The 23396-nt window shown below is 40.3% G+C and overlaps 1 protein-coding gene and 1 long non-coding RNA gene across 2 annotated transcripts; both read right to left on the bottom strand.

Annotated features, from left to right (window-relative positions):
- Positions 1–2391: 2391 nt before the first annotated feature.
- LOC110942864 lies at positions 2392–2910 on the bottom strand. The gene has a single exon (XM_022184624.1). It carries the CDS (start codon positions 2908–2910, stop codon positions 2392–2394), a length of 519 nt encoding a protein of 172 aa, XP_022040316.1.
- A 1078-nt stretch (positions 2911–3988) lies between these two features.
- Positions 3989–5289, bottom strand: LOC110938664. The gene is made up of 3 exons (XR_002591567.2): positions 5130–5289; positions 4542–4595; positions 3989–4275 (listed from the first exon to the last, which is right to left on the bottom strand). It is a non-coding gene; the product is annotated as an uncharacterized LOC110938664 (long non-coding RNA).
- Between the last annotated feature and the right edge of the window lie 18107 nt (positions 5290–23396).

Below are 23396 nucleotides of genomic sequence, written 5' to 3'. Positions count from 1 at the left end.
TGCATAGGGACTTCTATAATAAAATCAGCCAAGACTTGGGCCTTGATGGCCTTTCTAGGGACATAGGTGATGTTATGCTCACCTAGTTCTATGGCCCATTTGGCTAATCGTCCTGAGTTTTCTGGTTTTTCAAGCACACTCCTGATAGGTTGGTCCATGACCACTTGTATAGGGTGTGCTTGGAAATACCTTCGAAGCCTTCTAGCTGTTTGAACTAGGGCTAGGGCAAGTTTTTCATGGGGAGGATATTTGGTTTCAGCCAATTTTAAGGTTTTGCTGAAGAAATAAACGGGTACCTGGATTTTTTCTCGTTCAATGGTGAGGACCGCGCTTATTGCTTCTTCAGCAACTGAGAGGTAGACTGAAATCAATTCGCCTGTTTATGGAGTTGCCATGTCGGGTAGGAAAGCTAGGTGCTGCTTCATTTGGTTAAATGCTTCATCAGCCTCTTCAGTCCATTTGAAATCCTTCTTATCAGTGCAACCTTTGAGCGTTTTGAAAAGGGGAGGGACCTTTCCGCTAACTTTGAGGTAAAACGCTTCAAGGCAGCAAGCTTCCCATTCAAGCTTTCAACCTCCTTCTTGGTCTTTGGTGGTTTGGCTTCAAAACAGCTTTCACCTTATTTGGGTTAGCTTTGATGCTTTGTTTTCCAACGATATGGCCCAAGAACTTGCCTTCCTCAAACCCAAATGAACATTTTTCAGGGTTGAGCTTCATGTTAACCTTTCTTAGGTTCTTGAAAGTTTCTTGAATGTCATCGAGCATTTGATATTCCGTCTTGCTTTTGATCACCAAGTCATCAACATATGCTTCCATGTTTTTACCGATTTGGCTTGCAAAGGCTTTGTCCACTAGACGTTGGTAGGTTGCTCCAGCGTTCTTGAGGCTAAAAGGCATTTTTTGGTAACAAAAGATTCCCTTATCGGTGTGAAATGCCGTCTTTTCCTCGTCTTCTTCTTCCATGAGTATTTGATGATACCCTTTGTAAGCATCTAGAAAGCATTTGAAAGGGTAGCCGGTGAGGGAGTCAACCTTGAGATCAATATCTGGTAATGGATAGCAATCGTTGGGACAAGCTTTATTGAGATCCTTGAAATCTATGTACATCCTCCAAGAGTTGTCTGGCTTCTTGACCATAACTGGGTTTGCAACCCATGATTGGTACTTGACTTCTCGGAGAATGCCGGCTGACACAAGCTTCACAACCTCCTGGCATGCAGCCAAACTTCTTTCTGGTGCCAAACTTCTTTTCTTTTGAACCACGGGCTTGACATCCGGTGGTATTCTTAATTCGTGCTCGGCAATGTTCCGAGGAATTCCTGTCATATCCTCCGGACACCAAGCGAAGACGTCGCTGTAGTGTGTTACCAACTTTTCGAGATATCAGAGGGTATCTTGTGAGAGGCTTGGATTGACCCTTATTCTTTGCTCAGGGTACTTAGGATTTATGATTAGCCTTTGCTTGTCTTCTTCGCTTTTGGAATTTTCACCTTCAACCATGTAGGCTTCCTGGGAAGGTTGAAAGGTTGCCATTCCCCTTTCGGTGGGAAATTTAACAGTGCCATGGCCGATGGACACAACCATGTAAAACGCACACTGTCCTGGCCTCCCAATGATCACATCATAGTTTGAGGGAATATTGATAACCACAAAGGTAAGTGGTTGAATTCTTTCTTTTTGACCTTCGCTGAAATGAACATTAAGCGTCAGTTGCCCTAAAGGCTTAAGGGGTATATCAGCAATACCTTTTATGGAGGTTCCAGAGGGTTGAATCCTTGAACGTTCTTCATTGCTCAAGCGGTTGAAGAATTTCTTGAACATAATTTCAGTAGCTGCCCCAGTGTCTATGTATGCCCTACTTGTTTGTAATGTTCCCACCGTTGCCTCTACTACGAGAGGATTTGAAAGAGGGTCTTTCTCCGTCGGGGGAAAACAGACACACTGAAGCTCCCAAGCTTCCAACCGTGGTCTCTTTTGTGGAACCCTTCCATCAAAATCTACCATATTGACTTCCTTGCCTTTCACTTCGGCCATTTTGTCCCTTACTCCTTTCACCAAGTGAGCAAGTTCTCCGGACTTGACAACTTCTTCAATTCTTTTCTTAAGTTGGAAGCCATCATTGGTGTGGTGGCCCTTTTCTTCATGGAATTCACAATATTGTGTGGAGTTCTCGTTTTTTCTGCTTTTGGGGAGAGGCCTAGGAGGCCAAATGTTTTACTTGACTTCTTTTGTTGCTAGGATCTCTTGAGGAGTTTTGGTGAGAGGTGTGAAACTCATCCCCTTTTCTCTGCTAGGAGGGTTGCGACCTTCAGACCTTCGATGGTCTGAACCCTTTTGGCGTCTATCATAGGAGTTAAAGTTTCCTCTCTTTCTGGCTGGGCTGCTACCTCGTCAACTGTTTCCTCTTTTTCTTTGTTCTTTGATATCTACTTCCTCCTCTCCTCGAATGTGGGCTTCAGCCCTTTCGAGAGCTTCTTCCAAAGTCTTGGGGAAAGATTTGTTGAAATCCCTTGTGAGGTATTTAGATGTAATGGCGTTCATGAAACCAGCCACCCTCATTTTTTCATCTGCTCCCACATAGGTTAGACCTTCCTTCTTGTACCTCTTTATGAACTCTCGAAGACTTTCATCATCTCTTTGCTTGATCTGGAAAATCACTGTAGCATCTTTGATATACCGCCTTTGTTGGGAGAAATTGGCTAAGAACCCCTTGCTGAGATCGTCCAAGCTTCGAATGCTTCGAGCAGGTAAGTCATTGAACCAGATTCTTGCTGATCCCACAAGGGTTTGCATGAACATCAAACAACATTCAGCGTTTGACCATTTCTCGATTCTTGCGGCACCGGTAAAGATCTGAAGATGGTCTTCAGGATCTTCCGTCCCATCATATGTTCTGATGTGGGCTGGCATCTTGATTTTTGTCTGGAAGTCATAATCGGCTATCTGCTGTGAAAAGCATGAAAGGTTACTTCCTTCTTGCCTTGAATCCCCGTTATCATCTCTTTCAACTCCTCTACTTTGCTAGTGACCATGTTCTCCACTGTACTTAATACTTGACCCTCCACTTCTTGTGCTAGCCTTGAAACATTTGAATCAATTGCCTTCGTTACTTCATCGGAAATCATCTTGTTTAACTCATCTCGAGTTATACGTTCGGTAGTATGCGTATTTCCTCCACTTGCCATCTACAAATAAACATTCGTGTCAAGTATTATCACATTCATTCTCCTCATCGTTCTATATACTATTCATTCTTAATAACTCATCCTCATAAGTCATAAACTTCTTAAATCTTTCCTTACAACATTCTAAGACATTAGTTACTTCATTCTTTTATATACATGACTTCCGCTCTTTTACACATTCGTCATTAAAACATGTGAATTATCTTAAATTCTTAGCTTCATAAACAATTTGAAGTGTTCTTTAGGTTAAACGAAGATTTAAGACTGAATTAAAGGTCCTTACATAACAAACAAACAATTCAGGAAAAGCAGACAGGGAGGGGCCGTCGCCGACGGCACAGGTGTGCGTCGCTGACGGTCCCCAGAAAGTTGCGTCGCTGACTTTAGCCCGTAGGCAGGAACATAAGCCGTCGGGTGAAGGGGTACCGTCGCCGACGGTATAGGGGTCCGTCGCCGACGGCCTTTCTGATGTGCAGGCGCTGAAAAACCAAAATTCTCATTCCCAGCCCCTATTTCCAACCCGAAATGGTCCCGGGCAGCCCCGAAACCTTCCATAGAGCACCTTAACATTCCCAACCATATTATACTAGCAACTAAACCATAACCCAATCCCATTTCTATCTATAAGCATAAAATCTTTAAATCACTTACTTGCGTGGCGCTTTGGATCGAACACACTTTCACCAGAGCTTTCGGTTTGAGTTCGAGCACCACAGCCTACTCGAATCTCTCAAACCTAGGCTCTGATACCAACTTGTAAGGGCCAAAACATAAAAGACACTAACGAGCTTCATTCGACAAAATTACCGAACGGGTCAAATAATTCATAAGCAAAACTTCTGCATTTTAACCATAGCATGACTAACTAGAAGATGTTAAATTAACTTACAACCCAACATTCATAAACAACTAACATTGTCTTCGACTACGAGTTCGACATCTAACAACAAACAAGTTTTGTTACTTACAAAAGACCCATTTTACCAAAAAGTACATTTAACAAAAGTTTTGACCCAAGCTAATATCCTTGCGGAAGCGTGCTTCATGAGTGTGTTCGATCCGAGTGACGCCATTTAACAAGTAGATTTACCTACATACAAGCAAACCGTTAGACATTCTCATTACAAAATTCATACGACATCAATTACAAGTATAGACCACAAGTAAGCCTTTTAAACCTTCTTTCGGACATAAGCTCCTCTAAACTTCTCATCCTACCCTTTTTAACTCATTCGACTCTTATATAATTTACATATACGGCTCACATCAACATGTCCCAATTAAAACAATTCCAACCATTGAACAATAGGATATAACCACATTACATGCTAAAACACAATGTAAGCAAGAACTTACCTTTGCCGTCCTTCGCTTGCGACCCGGATTGACTTGAACTTTCTTCTTTTATTCCTACATTCCGAATTCACATACTTTAATCTCATGTCATATTTGAAATCCGTTCTTAAGATATGCATTATCATTCAAGGTTGTCTAGGTCCTAATCAATGTAATAATGCATCAATATGAGACTTATTTCTTTCAAGCATTTTAACAAACACTTGGCGTGCGTACTACCTATCAAGCATAAAGTACAAGTATTATGAGCATAACTTAACTATTTCATATCAACTTCATCAAGAACATCAAATTCTAATAATTTTCTATGCAACTTTCATTCATAAATTGTTTCTAACTAATAATCCGTTGATATGAACACTACCAATTCTAGTCATCATACCAATTAACATAGAACTTTTATGATTCTTCTTATCATCACATTTGCAAGTGGGTTTTATACAAATCTTTAACTAAATCAGAAATTAAACATGATTTGGCCCTCTATAAGGTAATTCCAACATACATTCATAATCAATTTCAAAGAAAGCTTCATACTAAATCAAAACCCATTCATGAAAAATTACCAAATCATGGAATTCGACTTACCAATCGTTTGTCTAGCTTAGATGATCGTTTCTATGCAAACATGCATTGATTTGGACCAAGAATTCTGCTTCAATTTACTGAATTTGTAGAACTTGAGGGCTTGGGGTTTGTTTCCCCTTGGTTCAGTCGACACACACACACACTGAAGTGTGTGTGGTGTGTGTTAATATTTGATTTTAAGAAAATCATTTTCCCCTTTTCCCTTATTTGGTCCCTCAAGTTTATACAATTCGTCTTTAATTAACTAAACCTTCTCTTTTGGGTTATTCTTTCAAATTACATTCTAACTAGGTTTATATTTTTATTTAACTACATAATATACATACTTGTAGGTTTTTGGGGTGTTACACATAACGGCGCTTCGTGCTAAAGGGAGTACTGACTAGGCTTGTTCCCATGAAGTTGTCGTTGAAGGTGGCAGACTTGTTACTGGGGACTGCAGGAGCTGGTAAAGGGTCAACGCATGGCCTAGTGGGGCACCCCTTTGAGCAGGTTGAGACGAGAAAAGTGGGTATGCTGTAGGGCTTGGCCTTGCCGACAGGTATGGGTTAGGATTTGGGGGATTACTGGGACCTGCCTCATCCCTAGATATAAAAGGAGGAATAGGAGGTCCAGGAGACAATGTTGGCTCAGGTTCTTTATAGTCCAGATGGATCCTCACCCCCTTGTCCCTTTCTCTGCCCACATACTGGTTGAGGAGAGACCTTAACTCAAGAAAATTGTTGGCGACCCCTTCCGGGGTAAGTTCGACATGCGACGGGGCACTAGTGACACCAACATTAGGGGAAGGGACCCCTGATCTGGACGGAGTAGGTGTACTAAAAGTTAGGAACACAGGAGTACCGCCCGGTGTCGAGAAAGAAGCAGGTGTAGTTGCATGGGTTGACTAGCACCTGGAGTAGAAGTGTTAGGAACTTGATTCACTTCTCCGGGAGATCCACTTTCTGACAAGGCGATTTCAGGAGAATGGAGCTACACTACTAGGTCTTTCGGAGAAAAATAGTGGCGTAGCCCCACGGTGGGCGCCATCTTGTTGATGCAACAAATAATAGACCAAAGATAGTAGCTAGGCTGGTTAGGCAAAAGGGTTGAAAGGTTCAACCTTGCCTAACGCAGGTCGTGGGGTCCCCCCACGTTTGCAAGACGTGGAAGGAGGTTCACTAGTTTGTTCTTGTTGTTTGCTATGGGTCCTCTTCTGAAACGTGCTCAGATTCGGATGAAGGAGCAAACAGAATGTGTGTGTTGGAAGTGAAAGAAAGCAAGAAGCAAGTACTGATGATGTATGGCCAGAGATTTCGGGAAATCAAGGCTGGCCTGGAATGTCCCCGGAAGTAAATGAAGTGTCGTATATATAGGAGAAGGCATCTCCCAAAGAGGAATGCATTTGACTAGTGACCCTGCTTGCAGTGAGGGGCTTACCAAAGCCTTTTGACCCCTGGATAATAGAGTGTGCTCTGCAGACCTGCATTGCTTTTGCGGCTGGGTTGGTGAAGTGATTTCGAGGATGTGACTATTTACTGTTCTCGCACTGCTTTACTTCACCTCATCGATTTTTCAACCTTCGAACCCTTTAACCCTTTGAGTACTCAAGTATTTTAGTTATTTTATTTTGTCTTGAGCTAACCCCGTCATCAGGTGCCAATTTATCAATTACAGGTGCAACACGGAACACATAGTAAAAGACCCACGTTGTGATGGAGATATTAAAGAGATTTTTTTTTTGCTTCTAAAAACAAACAATATAATTTGATTTTTTCATATTACTTACATTTGTATCGAATAATAAAAACAGAGACGATGACAGACTAATGGCAGGTAGACGAGCAACAAGTTGCGCCGCTACCCCCTTCTGAACAACAAACTCTACCTTGCTAAACACAAAATTCTGCCCCTTAAAATGCGCGGTGTTACTGCTTACCACCTGCTGAACTCGCTTGAGGAACCGCACCGCGTCAGGGGCGAGAGCGCCAAAATTATCGAAAGCGAATGGGACGAACACGTGCTGATTCTCGATGCAAGCTTTCTCATGCTTAGCTACTTTGGCCGCCTCTGCCTTAGTTATTGCTTGACCCGCCACAAACCCGTGGTCCCTTAGCCCAACGAGGGGGGACACACCTATCAAATCAACACACGCGTGTTTTCCTCCTTCCCATCCAAAAACAAGAATGTCAGCGGGCCGTAGGGTAGATCTCCCTTCTAATGGATCGGCCAAGAAGTTCACCGGAGCTTCCTTTTTCGCCGAGATCCCTGCCCGCTTAAGGACATCATAAAGCACATCACGAACTAAATCGTGTCGATATTTAAATCCTGGATTTGTTATAAAACTTTTCATATTGTATTGATTTTGGATAATTTCATAATTTACATAATCTTTATTGTGTTATATTTGGATTAAGATGGATGAATTATTTTATTTCCTATGAATAGTTATCTTTGGTACGATACATTATGTTTATTGAAATTTGAATATAATGTTTAAAGGAAACAATGAAAAGTAATATATTTTTTTATAAGTGATGAATAAAATTTGTAGCAAAATTCAAAGCAATAACATGACAAAATCCATAGCTAGATTCGTAACAAAAATCATATGAAATAAGTAGCAAAATTGCATAACATAATTGGTAGCAAAGAACATAGCAAATTTCTGTAGCTAGAACGTAGCAATATTTATAGCCAAATCCGTAGTAGAAACTGTGTAGCTAAAAATAATAAGTAGCAAAATTCCATAGCTAGAAGGTCGGTAGCTAAAAATTTGTAGCAGAATCCGTAGGGAACATTTTCGTAGCAAAAATTGTAGCTAAAATAGCAACGTCCTCTTTCGTAGCTAAAAATGTCGCAAAATATGATTTCGTAGCTAAAATTCATAGCAAGTATTTTAGCGACGGGACTTGTAGTTACGAACCAAATCCGTAGTAAATTCGTAGCAAAATGGGTGTTTACTACGGATATGACCGTAGCAAATACGTATTTTTGTAGTAGTGTAACATACATGCTAGGATCATTTGGACTACGAACATAACCATTTGTAGCAAAGTAACCATCTATTTTTTCATACCATGCATGCGGCGCCTGTTTCAAACCATAGAGCGCCTTGTGTAGCTTGTACACCTTGTGTTCTTCACCTGGAACCACATACCCCTCCGGTTGTTCAACAAAAATATCTTCAGATAACTCGCTATTAAGAAAAGCTGATTTTACATCTAATTAATGTAAGGACCAGCCACGATGAGCAGCAAAAGCTAGTATCAATCTAATCGTTTCAAAACGTGCCACTAGAGCAAATGTTTCTTCAAAGTCGATTCCCTTCTTCTGAGAGTATCCTTTAGCAACTAGTCTTGCCTTGTACCTCATAATTTTTCCATCTGCATCAAGCTTTGTTTTGAAAAGCCACTTAAGACCCACTACATTTTTGCCTTCAGGAGGGTTAACCAGCTCCCAAGTTTTGTTCTTTTCAATGGAAGCTATCTCTTCTACCATTGCAGTTTTCCACTCTTGTTTGGTATTAGCTTTAGAGAACTTGATTGGATCACTAACTTTAAGGGCAAATTGACAAGTGGTGAAGTGTGACTCCTCATCAGATAGACCTTGACCAGATTCATAGTCAAGTAACCATGATGTTGGTGCACTACATCTGTTGATTCCGTCTAGGTGTCTAGGATCAAGTCTTACATCATATTGTATAGCATAGGGCACGAAATACGAGAAAACAGGAGTCTGTATAGGTGTTATAGCCTAGGACCGCTCATAGGGTCATGAGGTGCATGGACCGCTTATTTGTCATGCTTGGACCGCTTTTGTGGTCATGTATGGGTCGCTTATCTGGTCATGACCTGGACCGCTCATATGAACATGTGTCATATGAGCGGACCAAGACCACTATAAATAGGGGTCTCTGGAGCGATCCAAGTAGTAGTAGTATTGTATTCCACGCCGAAGCTCTGCCGGTGTGACGTTTGAGCTGTAAAACGTTTCTAATCAATACAACAAGCAGTTAGGAAGAAGAACAAGCTATATCTACTTGCTTTTCTTATTATTCCGCATCTGAATTGCAAGAGTTAACCTCTGAACGACTCGTTTGGGTCAGCATTCGATCCTACAAGTGGTATCAGAGCTTGGGAGGAGGTTTTCTACAAATTGTAGCTGTTGTTCATCATTTCTTCTCACTTCTACACCTTCTTTTTCTGATTCGGGAAGATTTCACGGTTGAAATTCGCTCAATTTTTCACAGATTGTGTGCAATAGTATCGAGATAAACCCTGGAAAGTTTGAAGACAAAATTCGAAATTTTTATCAGTCAAATCATGTTCGTAATGTGGACCGCTCGAAGTGACGTCATTATGAACCGCTCGTAGATCACGTTTTGGACCGCTCATACGTACAGATTTGGTTCTGGTCCGCTCCAAATTAGTTTCTGAATCGCTCGTGTAGACAATTTCTGGATCGCTCCAAAATACAGTTACTGGACCGCTCCAAAATACAGTTACTGGACCGCTCCAAAGATCATTCTTGAACCGCTCATTCGATCAAACTCGGACCTCTCGAACGTACAACCTCTGGTTCGCTCGAACGAACATAAAGTTTGGACCGCTCGAAGGGATATTATTTGAGTTCGCTCATTCGGTAAAATTGTTTGGACCGCTCATTAGTCACCTGGTTCGCTTATTTGGATATTTCTGGTTTGCTGTTCTGTCATCTTCATTGAAAAACGTGTTAAGTCAGTATGGATTCCGAGTTCTACAACGCTTTTGCAACACCGTCATCACCAGCTGCGATTGCTCAAGCCATGAATCTTGAAAATGAGACGGGAACCACCCAGAAACCCCCGAAACTGATGAGTATTGAAGAATACTACGGGTGGAAAGATCGCTTTGAAAACTGGGTTCAGGCAAATCATCTCAGATCGTGGGAATGCATATTGGAAAAGTACACATTGCCTCGAACAGAGTTGCAAGTCATTAAACAGATATCTGAATTCTCAAAACAAGAACGTGCAATGTACAGAGCAGAGAAAATGATGATCAGTTTGTTACAGCAGGCTATTAAAGAAGATATATTCATTCTGCTACAACATGACAAAACTGCAAAATCAATTTGGGATGCTCTTAAAGTAAAATTCGAGGGTAGTGAAAGTATGATCAAAAGCAAGAAGGCATTGCTTAAAAAGGAATTTGATTTGTTTAGTAGTTTGCCGGGAGAGGATACTAAAAAGCTAATCGAGAGATACTGCCACTTAGTGCGATCGTTATCGATGTTAGGAGTTGAAAAAGGTCGTGAGGAATGGGTTGGTAAGTTGGCTGATGCATTACCTCAGAAAGAGTGGGGAACATATTTGATGATACTAAAAAACACGGGTGTTTATGATAAACTAACAACTGGTCAGTTTATTGAGAAAATTGAGAGTCAGGATCTTGAGCAGCAAAAGATCGCAAGGATGAATAATCCTAGTGGTCAACAGGATGTTAAAATGTACTATAAAGGTAGTGTTCCAGTTTCTGAAGCTGAAAGAAGTCCAAAGATTCAAACCGCTTTCAGTGCTGGAGATTCATCAGACAAAGTTGATCAGGGATCAAACAGGAGCAGCAGCGGGTTTTCATCGTTTCTGAGTGTGAATCCAAAAGAGACTAACACAAGCTTTCAGTCTCAGAGTACAAAAACAGGAAACGGATACGTGATTCAGTGCAACATAGCTCTCAACCTTCCAGAAGGTCAAAGCTTCTCTGAAGACACTGCGAAAGATCATATGGCACTTCTTGGTTCTGTTCTGTTATCTTATGAGGGACTTGTTGCTGGTCGGATCGAAAATCCTATGCTCACCAAAGAGGATTACGATCAGATAGACGCCGAAGAGATGGAACTCATGGATATCAAGTGGTGTCTTGCTAGTGTTCTTCGTCGGGCTGAGAAATTCAAAACCATTACCGGGAGAAATGACTTTCTTGACGCTCATGTATCTACTTTAGGTTTTGATAAATCTAAAGTTACTTGTTTTCGATGCAGGGAGAAAGGCCATTTCAAGAGGGAGTGCAAAGGAAGAGAAGCTAGCGGAGCACAGAATCCATTCGGGAAAGATGACTACTACCGTAAAGCTATCTATCAGCAAGTCGGTCAATCCCAAGAACCTCAGACAGCTCACGGAAGAAAGATTGAAGATCCGAAGAGAGCATGTTTGGTAGATTTCAGCTGGAATGATTACATACCATCCGAAGCCACAGCAGCACGTATTATTGAACAAGATGATGAGAAACTACCAGAAGGTTTCAGTTGGGATATGTTTGTTGACGAGAAGGGTGAGTTTAAAGCTTTCATTGCCAAGATTGTCCGAGAGCCAGATATGTTTACTACTTGGATGAAATCGATTGGAGTAAATATGTCTAGTGAGGATGAACAGTCTGTTACGTCTGATGAAAATTCAGATAGTGTTGATGATGAAATTTCTGAAAGATCTGGGGAAATTTCAGAGGGATTAGATGAGAATTTATCGAGTTCTGATGAGAGTGTACAGAATGAGATTATTTCAGAAAAAGCAGTTGTATTTGATAAAACACCGACTGATTCTGGTGTTTCTGATGATGATTCTGAAAAATCTATTCAGTTTGATCAGTCACCTAGTCCTGATCACAGCAGCAGTGATGATGAGGAAGAAAAACATATAAATATTGCAAAAACTCATCTTTCTCCTGATAGTTTTCATTTCTATTTTGCAGAACGGATGGAGAAACTGAAGGAAAAACGAGCTGCTCAAGAACAACAAACTGAATCTGAAGGTGATATTCAAATTGCTGAGAATGTTGCTGAGAAGATTACTGAGGTTGTGAAAGAAGAAGAAAAGGTGATTGAAGTAGAAAAAGTGGTTGAAGTTGTTAAAACCATTGAAGTTGAGAAGATTGTTGAAGTCATCAAGCCGTGTGAGAAGTGCTTGGAAGCTTGTAAAAATTGTGCAGTTAAAGACGACATCATAGCCGATTATGAGAAGAAGAAGGAGCAGTTATTGTTCAATCTCAATTATGTGAAGGAATCGTACGACGTGTTGAACAAAACAGTAACTGGTCTTCAAACAACAAACTCAGAAAGAGAGCAGGCGCTGACAATGATGAATGCAACTTTAATGTCAAAGCAAAAAGCTATAAATTTCTACATTGAAGAGAGTGCCAAATGGAAGCAAGAGTTGGAAACTGAAAAAATCGAAAATGAGAGAATTAGGCGGTTATTGTTAAGCTATTCTACTTCTGATTATCTCATTGATCGAGTTTACCCAACTGTTGCAGGATTGGAAGCTTTTCAAGACGAGAAACCAAAGAAGAAGAAAGACTGTGGTAAGAAACCGACTGTTAGCTATAACAAGTGTCCGCCTCCAATTTGGGATGGGTATTCTCCTAGGAAACCAAATGAGGAGCAACTTGAGAAAGCAGTCAATATAAAGTTAAAAAACTGACACAACTGACGTTTTACCAGACAACATCGATGTCACGTTTACCTCGTCCGATACCGATCATGAGTCTGAGTTAATTAAAAAGGTGGTTGATCAGGTGTTGGATACTGATGAGGAGTCCGAGTCGAAATCTGAGTCTGGCGGGTCAAAGTCATCAGTCAACAGTCAAAATTCGTCGGTTAAACGGTCTTATAGTTTAGAATTTTTATTGTCAAAGGCAGATTTGAATGATGAAACATTCGAAGTTGTGTATACTTTGAATGGTTCGGACAAATTATATTACAATAAAGAGTTTCCAATAAGAAGTGTTCGCTTTGACATGATCAAAAAGGTTTTCAAAATGACAGAAATTACTATTTCTGAAATAAAAGATTTGAATCTTACTGAAAAACCTAAAAAATACACTTCAAGAGTTCAACAACGTCTAAACAAGAAAAAGGGCAACAATCCTGGTTTTGGTTTTCAAAAGAAACCTAACCAAAATTGTAGCTACAAAAAGAAAGGTCTTGGTTTTGTTCCACCAAAAAATTATAAAAATATGAAAAATTCTAAAACAAAATCTGAATTTGTGACAGGTGGAAGCGCTGAGGAGGAACAGAAGAAACCGTTCTGGAGACAGTCAAACCAGGAGTTTCTTGCTGAGAAAAAGAAGAATGGAGTTGATGTTTGTTATCAAAGAGAAATTAGAACCTGTTATAGATGTAATGAAACTGGTCATATTGCATGGAATTGTTCAAAAAATGTTCAATCAAAACAGGGAGTTTCTCAGAAAATGAAAGAGAAAGTTGTTGATGTTGAATCACCGACTGAAAAACTTATAATTTTTGAGAATTCAAAATTCGAGGTTGGTGAATGTTCACAAAAGAACAAGTATGAGAAGAAAGGAAAAGACAACCAGGTGTGGGTTGCGAAGAAAGGTGAAGTGAATGTCAGCGATGAATCTGGTTCCACAAAGCCAGGAGAGCCACAGGTTGAGAAGAAGATCTCAGTGAATGATGAGGAGTTTCCATCATTGAAGTTTGAGGAAGTAAAGAAGAAAGGGGGAAAAACTGAGATTTCTAATCAGTTTTATAAAGAAAAGGATGAATTTGATGTCGAGAAAACATTCAATCGGGAATGTTAAGAAGATATTTGGGAAGATGTTGAGTGGGAGAGCTAAAGGGGTCAAAGATTTTTATGCTACTAAAAAGGCAACATACAACCCTACAGCTCAAGAACTGAAAGCCATCAAGTCTGAGAAGACTTGGATGGAAGTCTGTTTCCCATGATAGTCAAAGGACTATGCCGGAGATCCCAAGTTTATATCGTGGATCATGAATCGGCATCTTTCTAGTATTTGAGAAGTTTGAATGTTTGTGTTTAATGTTTGGATATTTTTTTACAGGTGAAAGGACTATGCCGGAGCTTCCAGGTGGGTAATTGCGAAGCAGGAATTGGCATTTTGATTGGTAAAATGGTGATGTAGACGTAATATTCCTACAATTGGTAGTTTTTGGGTATTTACAAGTGGTAATCTTGATCCCACAAGTGGTAATTGTGGTTAATTTTTGAGATGCTTGGATACGTTGAAGTAATTACATTTATAAGTGGTACAGAAGGTGCTTAAATGCAAATGGTAAATCAGGGACATTAAATTGTACTTGATTTACTATTCATGGCAAAAGATAGACAAGATGATGAACCACATCCCTGTTCTTAAAATTGATACTCCTACAAGTGGTTGTTATCAACACAAATTCATTTTCCGGAAAAGTCATTTTGATTAAAACAAACTTAAGTGTTTTGAAATCTAAATGAGAAAATGATTTGTGATAGGGGGAGTTCAGATTGTTTATGCCGAGTGAATGGCGATTTGATGTGTTTCAGTGTCAGTTGTCAAGTTTCTGTACAGTTTGTTTTTGCATTTTATGTTTCTAGTAGGTCAAGAGTCTAGAAGTTTTCAAAATTTCTTTAAAATGTGTTTGCATTTTAGGGGGAGTAGGGAAATTTCTAAAAATCCAAAAACATTTGAAAATTTGAAAAAGCCAAAAACATGATAAAATTCAAAAATGAGTTTTGTTGCGAAAAAGAGGAAATGATAGTACATCAGTGGACTATCACGGCACGCTAAAGAATTGAAAAGTCTAAAAAGTGTTAAACAATCTTACTGCGGATGTATCAGTAGATTTTCGCACATTTAGTAAATTGAAACGAGATATAAACCTAATTCAAACTTGCTTAATTTGTGGGTAACTATTCTTGGATATATGGGTAACCCCCGAAATCTTGTTTGAAAGGTCCCATATTCTGAGATACTAGGTCTTTATACTTAGTGATATCTGGGGTATTATCCCGGGACTTCTGCTGTATGGAAATACTGACCTAGTCCCCGGATAATACTTTCTGCTAAAAGCTTTGAAACATAAGCTTCGCCCTCAGCATGCTGATGAAACAATAAAATTGATAGTCGCTGCTGTTGAAATGCAAAAAGATCCTCTAAAGGGGACCCACCAAAAGTCGAGCCGTCATCTCTCTGCTGAACGGAAGTTCTGACCTGAGCTCTCACGGTTTCGCATTTAACCCCTTTACAGATATCAGCTGTGGTATACTCACCTGTAAGACTGAATATTTGGGATCTGGATACAGGAGTATATTCAAGTGGAGTGATACACAATTAAGTTTAAGTCTCTAAAACATTAATATCGTATCTCGAATCGATTGAAATTTGTGTTGAGAATTTAAGAGGACAAACATACTGACAATCTAGGTAAATTGTTTAAAGCTTATAATGAAATCAAGCTTAACGGTGTTGGTGATTGGTCTCATAAACTGATATGATTCTCTTGCACGAACTCACAAAAATATTGTCTGTAAATATTTTCTTTACTGTATTTCATATGTCTTCATTTCAAAATCCAAAAAGATTTTGTGTGTGTTTTAGCATAATTTTTGAAAAAGTCAAAAAGATTTTCGACAACTGATATTGGAAAACTGATTTTTAAAATTCAAAGTGCTAAACATGATGAGCAGAATTTGAGGGGGAGTGTTTGTGGAAATCTAAATGTTTTCATTAAATCTAACCTTCTTCAAGTGGTTTATCATAGACAGTTGAGAGGGAGTTAATGTTGGTGAAGAGTTATTTGAAATATTGGTGAAAAGAAATTTATTTCTGGGTTGAGACTGTGCAGGTAGCCAGGTTGATTGATTCTGAAAGCCTGTGAAGATCAGACAATGATCCTGAAGATATTACTGAAGAACAAAAGAATGCCAGTAAATCGAGAGGGGGAGTCTGAAGATAGAGAGAAAGAGAAAGCCCAGAGACTGATCTAGACTGTAGATTGAAGACACAAGTTTACAGTCAAGGTGTGTTGGCGACTCCATCAACATCTGAGGGGGAGTCTGTTGGTGCACTACATCTGTTGATTCCGTCTAGGTGTCTAGGATCAAGTCTTACATCATATTGTATAGCATAGGGCACGAAATACGAGAAAACAGGAGTCTGTATAGGTGTTATAGCCTAGGACCGCTCATAGGGTCATGAGGTGCATGGGCCGCTTATTTGTCATGCTTGGACCGCTTTTGTGGTCATGTATGGGTCGCTTATGTGGCCATGACCTGGACCGCTCATATGAACATGTGTCATATGAGCGGACCAAGACCACTATAAATAGGGGTCTCTGGAGCGATCCAAGTAGTAGTAGTATTGTATTCCACGCCGAAGCTCTGCCGGTGTGACGTTTGAGCTGTAAAACGTTTCTAATCAATACAACAAGCAGTTAGGAAGAAGAACAAGCTATATCTACTTGCTTTTCTTATTATTATGCATCTGAATTGCAAGAGTTAACCTCTGAACGACTCGTTTGGGTCAGCATTCGATCCTACACATGATGGGGGTTTAGGTGTACGTCAGCCAGTTGAAATGGATGGTACATTAGTGATTTCAGGTGTAATTTGGTTGGTGGCAACAGGTGAGGATGAAGAACTGGAGGGTAAAGGGTTTGTGTTTAAAATTGTGGTAGGTGTAGTAGGTTGTGTAGGGTTAGATAGACTGTTATGTGACATGTCTTGTGAAGATGAGTTGTCATGGGACCCAACATTAGAGTTGTCATGGGACCCAACATTAGAGTTGTCACCATCAGATTGTGTACAATCTTGAATTATGGGAAAAGGGTCTTCAAGGTAGCTTTCATATATCATGTTTTCACTTTTAAGAATATCTTTCCAGTCCCACTTTGCCCCTTCAAGTACATCCACATGCCTTCTGGTCATAAAGGTTTTTGTAATCAGATTATATAAGCGATAACCGATACCACCTTGAGTGGAGTACCCAATGAACACACATCTTTCTCCTCTACTATCCAGCTTCTTTCTTCCTTGTACCTGTGTCAAATTATAACCACACTACCAAACACACATAGATGACTTATAGAAGGTTTGCGTCCAAACCATGCTTCCATGGGAGTTTGACGACCCACGGCCAAAGTTGGAGACCTATTGATCACATGCACAACAGTAGAAACTGCTTCAGCCCACAGAAAATTAGGAAGGCTCTTTTCTTTTAGCATGCTTCGAGTGAGTCCCATGATTGTTCTATTCTTCCTCTTCATGACTCCATTGTGTTCTGGAGTGTAAGCAACAGATAGCTCACGTGCAATACCATTTTCTTCATAGTAGGTATTGAATTCAAGTGAATTGAATTCACCTCCTCTGTCAATTCTAAGCACTTTGATACATTTTTCGCTATGCTTTTCAACCATTTTCCTGAACATTTTGAATCTTACAAATGCATCAGATTTGTTTTTAGAAAGTAAATCCAGCACATACATGTCAGATCATCAATGAGCAATAAATAATACAAGTTGTTCCCTAAGCTTGGAGTTTGCATGGGTCCACACAGGTCCGCATGCACAAGTTCAAGCTTACTAGTAGCACGCCAAGACTTCGACTTGAAAGGTTGTTTAGCTTGTTTGCCCATAATACACCCTTCACAACGAGGTGAAGGCTTTATCTTTGGTAACCCAAGAACCATTTTTTATCACTTAAAGTCTTTAGGCTACTAAAGTTGAGATGACCATACCTTAAGTGCCACAAGTTTGTTGGAGAAGGCGTTTGTTCATCTGGGTCACATGGTTCGACCTTTGATACATCAAAGAGGAACATGTTATTGTTTGAAATAGTGACCTTGATGAGAGCACTACCATTCATTGAGATTACACATTTCCCATTTTCAAAAAGTAGTTGATGTGTGTAAAATGGAACATATAAATTACATCAAATGATATATAAAACTAACCCTTTTATAATACTAATGTTGGAAAAAGTGTGCTTTTGTCTTCCTTTTGTATTTTCAGGATTAAATGAGCGTAAATGAACAAAAGGAGCAAATATGCATCAAAATCTAACATAATTACAAGAAAAGGAATAAACGTGGCATGCCCGACCCCTCGACAGCATCTTTCCAAGCAATAACAAAAAGACAGAAGGCTGACCACGGCCTCGTGCCCAGCGTACACGGGGGCGTGGCCAGGTGTCTGCAGAAAGGACAAAGCTATAGAAGCTTCTATTTCTCGACACGGTGGCGTGCCCAGCTCAACATGGCCGTGGTCAACGCTAAGATTCGCAGAATCCAAGCAAATCTTGATAGTACAGATACGCTTCTGCACACGGCGCCGTGCCCAGCGGACACGGGGGCGTGTGGAGCTAATGTAGACAAATTGAAATTAATGAAGAAAGAGAAAGTGGATGGACACGGGGCCGTGCCCAATGGACAACGGGCCGTGTCCGGGCTTCTGTGCAGGCTATAAATAGAGGTTCCTGGTTCACTTCAAAGGTATCCCTTGGCAAACCACCTCTCTCCCACTTCACCCACACTCCACCACCATCACAACCCACATCCACCACCATCATCCATCATAGAGTGTGTGTAGTGGTCTCAGGATCCAAGATTGATAGTAAGAGTTCTTGACAATCAAAGGCTATGTTTGCCTAAGTCTCTTACTTCACTTGGTGAAGATAAGCATTTAGTGTAATACTTTTGATTTTTAATCTTTTTGCACTTTTTATTTGGTTTTGCATTAATGACTTTAATACCTAGTTTCTTATGTTGAAGGTGAAACTTCCTTATCGTTTGTCTGTGGTGTCTTGGCGTTATTTTACTGTCTATATAAAATAAAAGATTTACACCATTCATATCTCTACGGTCTATATAGAGATATGTTGGCTACCTGGTCGGGGGTTAAGGGAATGGTTTGGTAAGGTTCTTGCCTTGTTTAGTGTATAGATCCTGCAAGGACCTTGGTCAAGTTTACTAGGACCTCCTTCAATACCCACTGGTATTGGATGGTAGGGGTGCGAATGGCTTGATCCCCTCATATGTAAACTACTATTAATACATTAACCCGGCTACCTGGGATTGTATCCCTGCTGACTCAAACCACTTAGCCGAGGGTAACGTCACCTTCAAAAGAGGGGCCTACCACATTACGCATTAATAACTTAATTAATTATCTTTCAATATTTCGACCCTTTAGGATTGTATCCTTGCTGACTCAAACTACTGGGTTTAGGGTAACATCACCTTCAAAAGAGGGGCTGATGTGTGTTGGTGTGTATATGTTTATTTAAGCCCTTTTTACACTTTTAGCCAAGTTTTAAATTTATAAAACACGATATTCACTAACACTAAACACACATATGGGCAAGTGCACCCATCGTGGACGTAGTATAGTGTTGGTAAGATACCGAGGTCGTCCAAGGACACAAGAGCTTTTAATACCGGTTTATCCTCAACGTCTAATCAAATCAAAAAGTTAGAAAATTGTTTTAAACTAAGAAAAATAAAAACTAACTAAATGCTGAAAAAAGAAAATAAAATAAAAACAGATAGACAAGATGAATCACTTGGATCCGACACGTGTATTAGTATAACCTTTGATTATTTTCGCACTTTTGCACTTGTTTAAGAGATTATCTTAGTTATTGTAGTAGGCCCCTCTTTTGAAGGCGACGTTACCCTCAACCCAGTAGTTTGAGTCAGCAAGGATACAATCCTAAAGGGTCGGATTATTGAAAGATAATGAATTAAGTTATTAATGCAAATTATGGTAGGCCCCGCTTTTGGCGGTGACGTTACCCTCGGCTAAGTAGTCTGAGTCAGCAGGGATACAGTCCTAAATAGCCGGGTTATAGTATCAATAGTAGTTAGCTTATGAGGGGGTCAAAGAGTTTGGATCCCCGCCATCCAATACCTATGGGCATTGAAGGAGATCCTACTAAATTTGACCCAGGTCCCAAGCAGGACCTCTAAACGCTGAACAAGGGCAAGACCCTTACCAAACCGTTCCCTTAACCCCCGACCAGGTAGCCAACATACCTCCATATAGACCGTGGAGACATGAATGGTGAAAATCTTTTATTTTATATAGACAGTAAAATAACGCCAAGACACCACGGACAAACGATAAGGAAAGATCACCTTCAACATAAGTAACTAGTTATTAAAGTCATTAATACAAAACCAAATAAAAAGTGCAAAAGATTAAAAATAAAAAGTATTATACTAAACACTTGTCTTCACCAAGTGATGTAAGAGACTTAGGCAAACATGGCCTTGATTGTCAAGAACTCTTACGATCAATCTTGGATCCCGAGACGACTCACACACTCTACGATGGACAACGGATGATGGTGGTGGATGATGGTGTTATGGTGGTGATGGGTGGTGGATGAAGTGTGAGAGAGGTGGTGTGCCAAGGGATGAGAGAGAATGAAACCAAGCTCCTCTATTTATAGGCTGAACAGAACGCTGGACACGGCCCCGTGTCCGCTGGACACGGCCCCGTGCCCGTCTGACATTCTCTCTCTTCATTAATTGTAATTGCGAATTACAATTAATGCGCCTGCTGTACTTTCAACACGCCCCCGTGCCCGCTGGGCACGGCCCCGTGGTGAGCAATGGAAGCTTCTACTGGTTTGTCTTTTCTGCTGCTTCCTGGGCACGCCCCCGTGTTCACTGGACACGGGGCGTGTTCAGACTCTGTTCTCTTCTCTTTGTCTTGGGAGGTGCCGTTGAGGGTCCGGGCAGTTTACTTTTGTTCCTTTTCTTGTATTTATGGTAGAATTAGTGGTCTTTTTGATTCTTTTGTGATTTTGAGCTCATTTCATCCTGAAAATACAAAAGGAAGACAAAAACACTCTTTTTCCAACATTAGTACTTAAAAAGGGTTAGTTTTATGCCTTAATTGATGTGTTTTATATGTTGCATTTTACACACATCAAATACCCCCACACTTGAACTTTTGCTTGTCCTCAAGCAAAACTCTTTTAATGTGGCTTACACTCCCAAATGGAATAGGTAGAAGAGAAGTTTTTTAACTTGTCCTAGAGTGTCGGGAATCCAAGGTTTGTATAGGTTCTATTTTTATTTTATTTACAATCTTATTCGTCATGGTTTATTTTGAACTTTTCATAAGATAAACTACTTATTTGGGCATAGCATGCCTTATTAAAATTCCATTTATATACAAGTTCACATACCTCACGGGAGATCACTCAATCACTCGGCCGAAGGTGTATATTTAAGTGAATCGCTCGAGAGCGGCACGGATTTACATTCTCCATATGCTTGCCAAGCGATCAATCCTCCTCCTTTTTAACTTTTTACCTTTGTAAATATCAAGAGGTCTTTTGGGGTGAAGGCTTGGGTTTAAAGGTGGGTGGTTGGTTAGTGGTTAGTAAAAAGGGCGAAAATCGTAACAAGTGTCGGTTTTCGTGAAATACCTTATTTTTGGTGACATTTATTTTTGAAGTATTTCTCCAAACAAGCTTTTTGTAGCTTATGTTTGTTTTTGACTTCATCATTTTTTTTTTTTTTTTTGGTCACGTAAAGGGTATGTTTATGAAAAACCGAGTTTGTTACTAAAATAAAGGTGAAAAAATGAAAAAGGTTTTTTTTTTGGTGGGTAAAAAAAAAAATTTTGTTTTGGGGGTAATGAAATGAAAGGTTTAGGCTCAAAGGGGGTTTTCTAGGGGGATTTTGGGTAGGTAAAAAAAAAAAAATGAAAAATAATGGTTTTGAAAGAAAAATAGTTAGTCCTAATGCCTCCATCATTTACTTACTTGGGTTTAAGTTGGTAAGGACCGGGAATGTATCGTCGTGGCAAGTTCTAGATTTGTAAAGACCGAGCGGCTATTCACACAAGAAACGAAAAATGAGCATTTAATCTAAATATGTGTATTTTTATGCTCAATAAAGGCTCAAAACTCACTTTTTGTGGGAATGGGTTTTTTAATGTGACCAAGCATATATAATCGAATTTTAGCTAGACTTGTTATACCGTTTCATAATTTTCTTATGTTAGTTCTTTTTATCACGACGCTATTGGTTGTAAGTTTGTAAAAATATAACCCTTTTATAACTTGTTATTCCCAACTTAAACTAAGACAAGTAAATAAAATAAAAAATGAAAAAGTTTTTGAAAAAATTTGGGGTGTTTAGCGGTTCCAATAGAGTTTTGTGTAAGGCTTGTTTTAGGATTTTGCAAAATTCCAAGGTTTTAGCATCCCCCCCACACTTAAATTACACATTGTCCTCAATGTGTCCAAAAATAAAGTTTTTTGTTGATTAGAATATGTAAAAGTGTGTTTGAAAACAAAGATTTGTGTTACTTGCGTTCTAGACACGGCCCCGTGTCCATTGGACACGGCCCCGTGGTGAACTGCCAGTAACGAAAAACTTACAGAGGGTGAACACGGGGGCGTGTTGGGTGAACACGGCCACGTGTCCGTCAGAAATCTGCAGGTCAGTAGCCAAACAGCAGAACTGGGAGATGGACACGGGGGCGTGTCGGCTGGACACGTCCCCGTGTGGACAGTCTGTTAGCCAGAAAAAAATAGGGTTTTCCCCCGGTTTCTTCCTCCTAGGGCTGCGAGTGCTAATGTTTAGCATTCTAACCCTTGCATTGCACCTGTTCAAGCATTCAATACCATCCAACCAAGCACAAACCATCCTAATCTTACCATAGTCAAATATTATCCAAACATAAAGTAAAAACAAAATAAAGATAAAAAGTAGTTAAGGAAAGTAAATTGTCTTGACAAATGGCACGCATGCCATGAATTGTTCGATGGAAAAGAAGGGTAATCAAACCTGTGGGCTCATTACCAGCTAGCCCCTTGCTCCTCCCAGCCTCCTACTCCATATCTTCATCACTGTCTTCACCTCCGCCTCCCTGCCTCGCCATGTACTCCCGGATGCTACCGATATCATCCTGTATATCGTTGACGCTGCGTTCGATAGCTCCTACCCGGAGGTGTGTGTTGTTGGCGAGGTTGTAGGTGTTCCTGGTGCACATGAGGTTTTCCTGCAAAAGATCATGTAAACTTTGGAAATTAGGAAAACCGCCTCCTTGAGAGGAGGATTGACCCTGTTCGCCTTGGGGAGGGTATTGGTACTGTGGAGGTGGTGCATGAAGAACTAGAGCCTCTTGCGGGTTCCATGCGTAGCCTTGTGTCCTCTGAAAGCTCACCGTCCCGTCCTCCGCTTCATAGAGCAAGTTCATGGCCCGGCAGATATGGTAATCAACCCGTCCCGACCATGGACTCCTTTCGAAGGACTTCGGGATGTTCGCGAAGTGCTTGAAAAGACGGTACACCCATCCCCTGAAGAAGATTGGTGTAGGAGCAGAGGCAAGGCGGTTCAAGTGCATGTTCCGCAGTAGGAGGTAAGGAACATCGAGAGGCTTCCGGTTGTGGATGCAGTGAAGGACAACCAAATCTCTAACCCCAACAACGCCACTACTGTCATGGCGTTGGTTCAGCGAGTATGTGAGGAGCCTGTGGATGTAGCGATATAACGG

Source organism: Helianthus annuus, chromosome 6, assembly GCF_002127325.2.
Source record: "Helianthus annuus cultivar XRQ/B chromosome 6, HanXRQr2.0-SUNRISE, whole genome shotgun sequence".
Lineage (NCBI taxonomy): Eukaryota > Viridiplantae > Streptophyta > Magnoliopsida > Asterales > Asteraceae > Helianthus > Helianthus annuus.
Note: the sequence above shows the minus strand (reverse complement) of the source record. Positions and strands in the feature narration are given on the sequence as shown.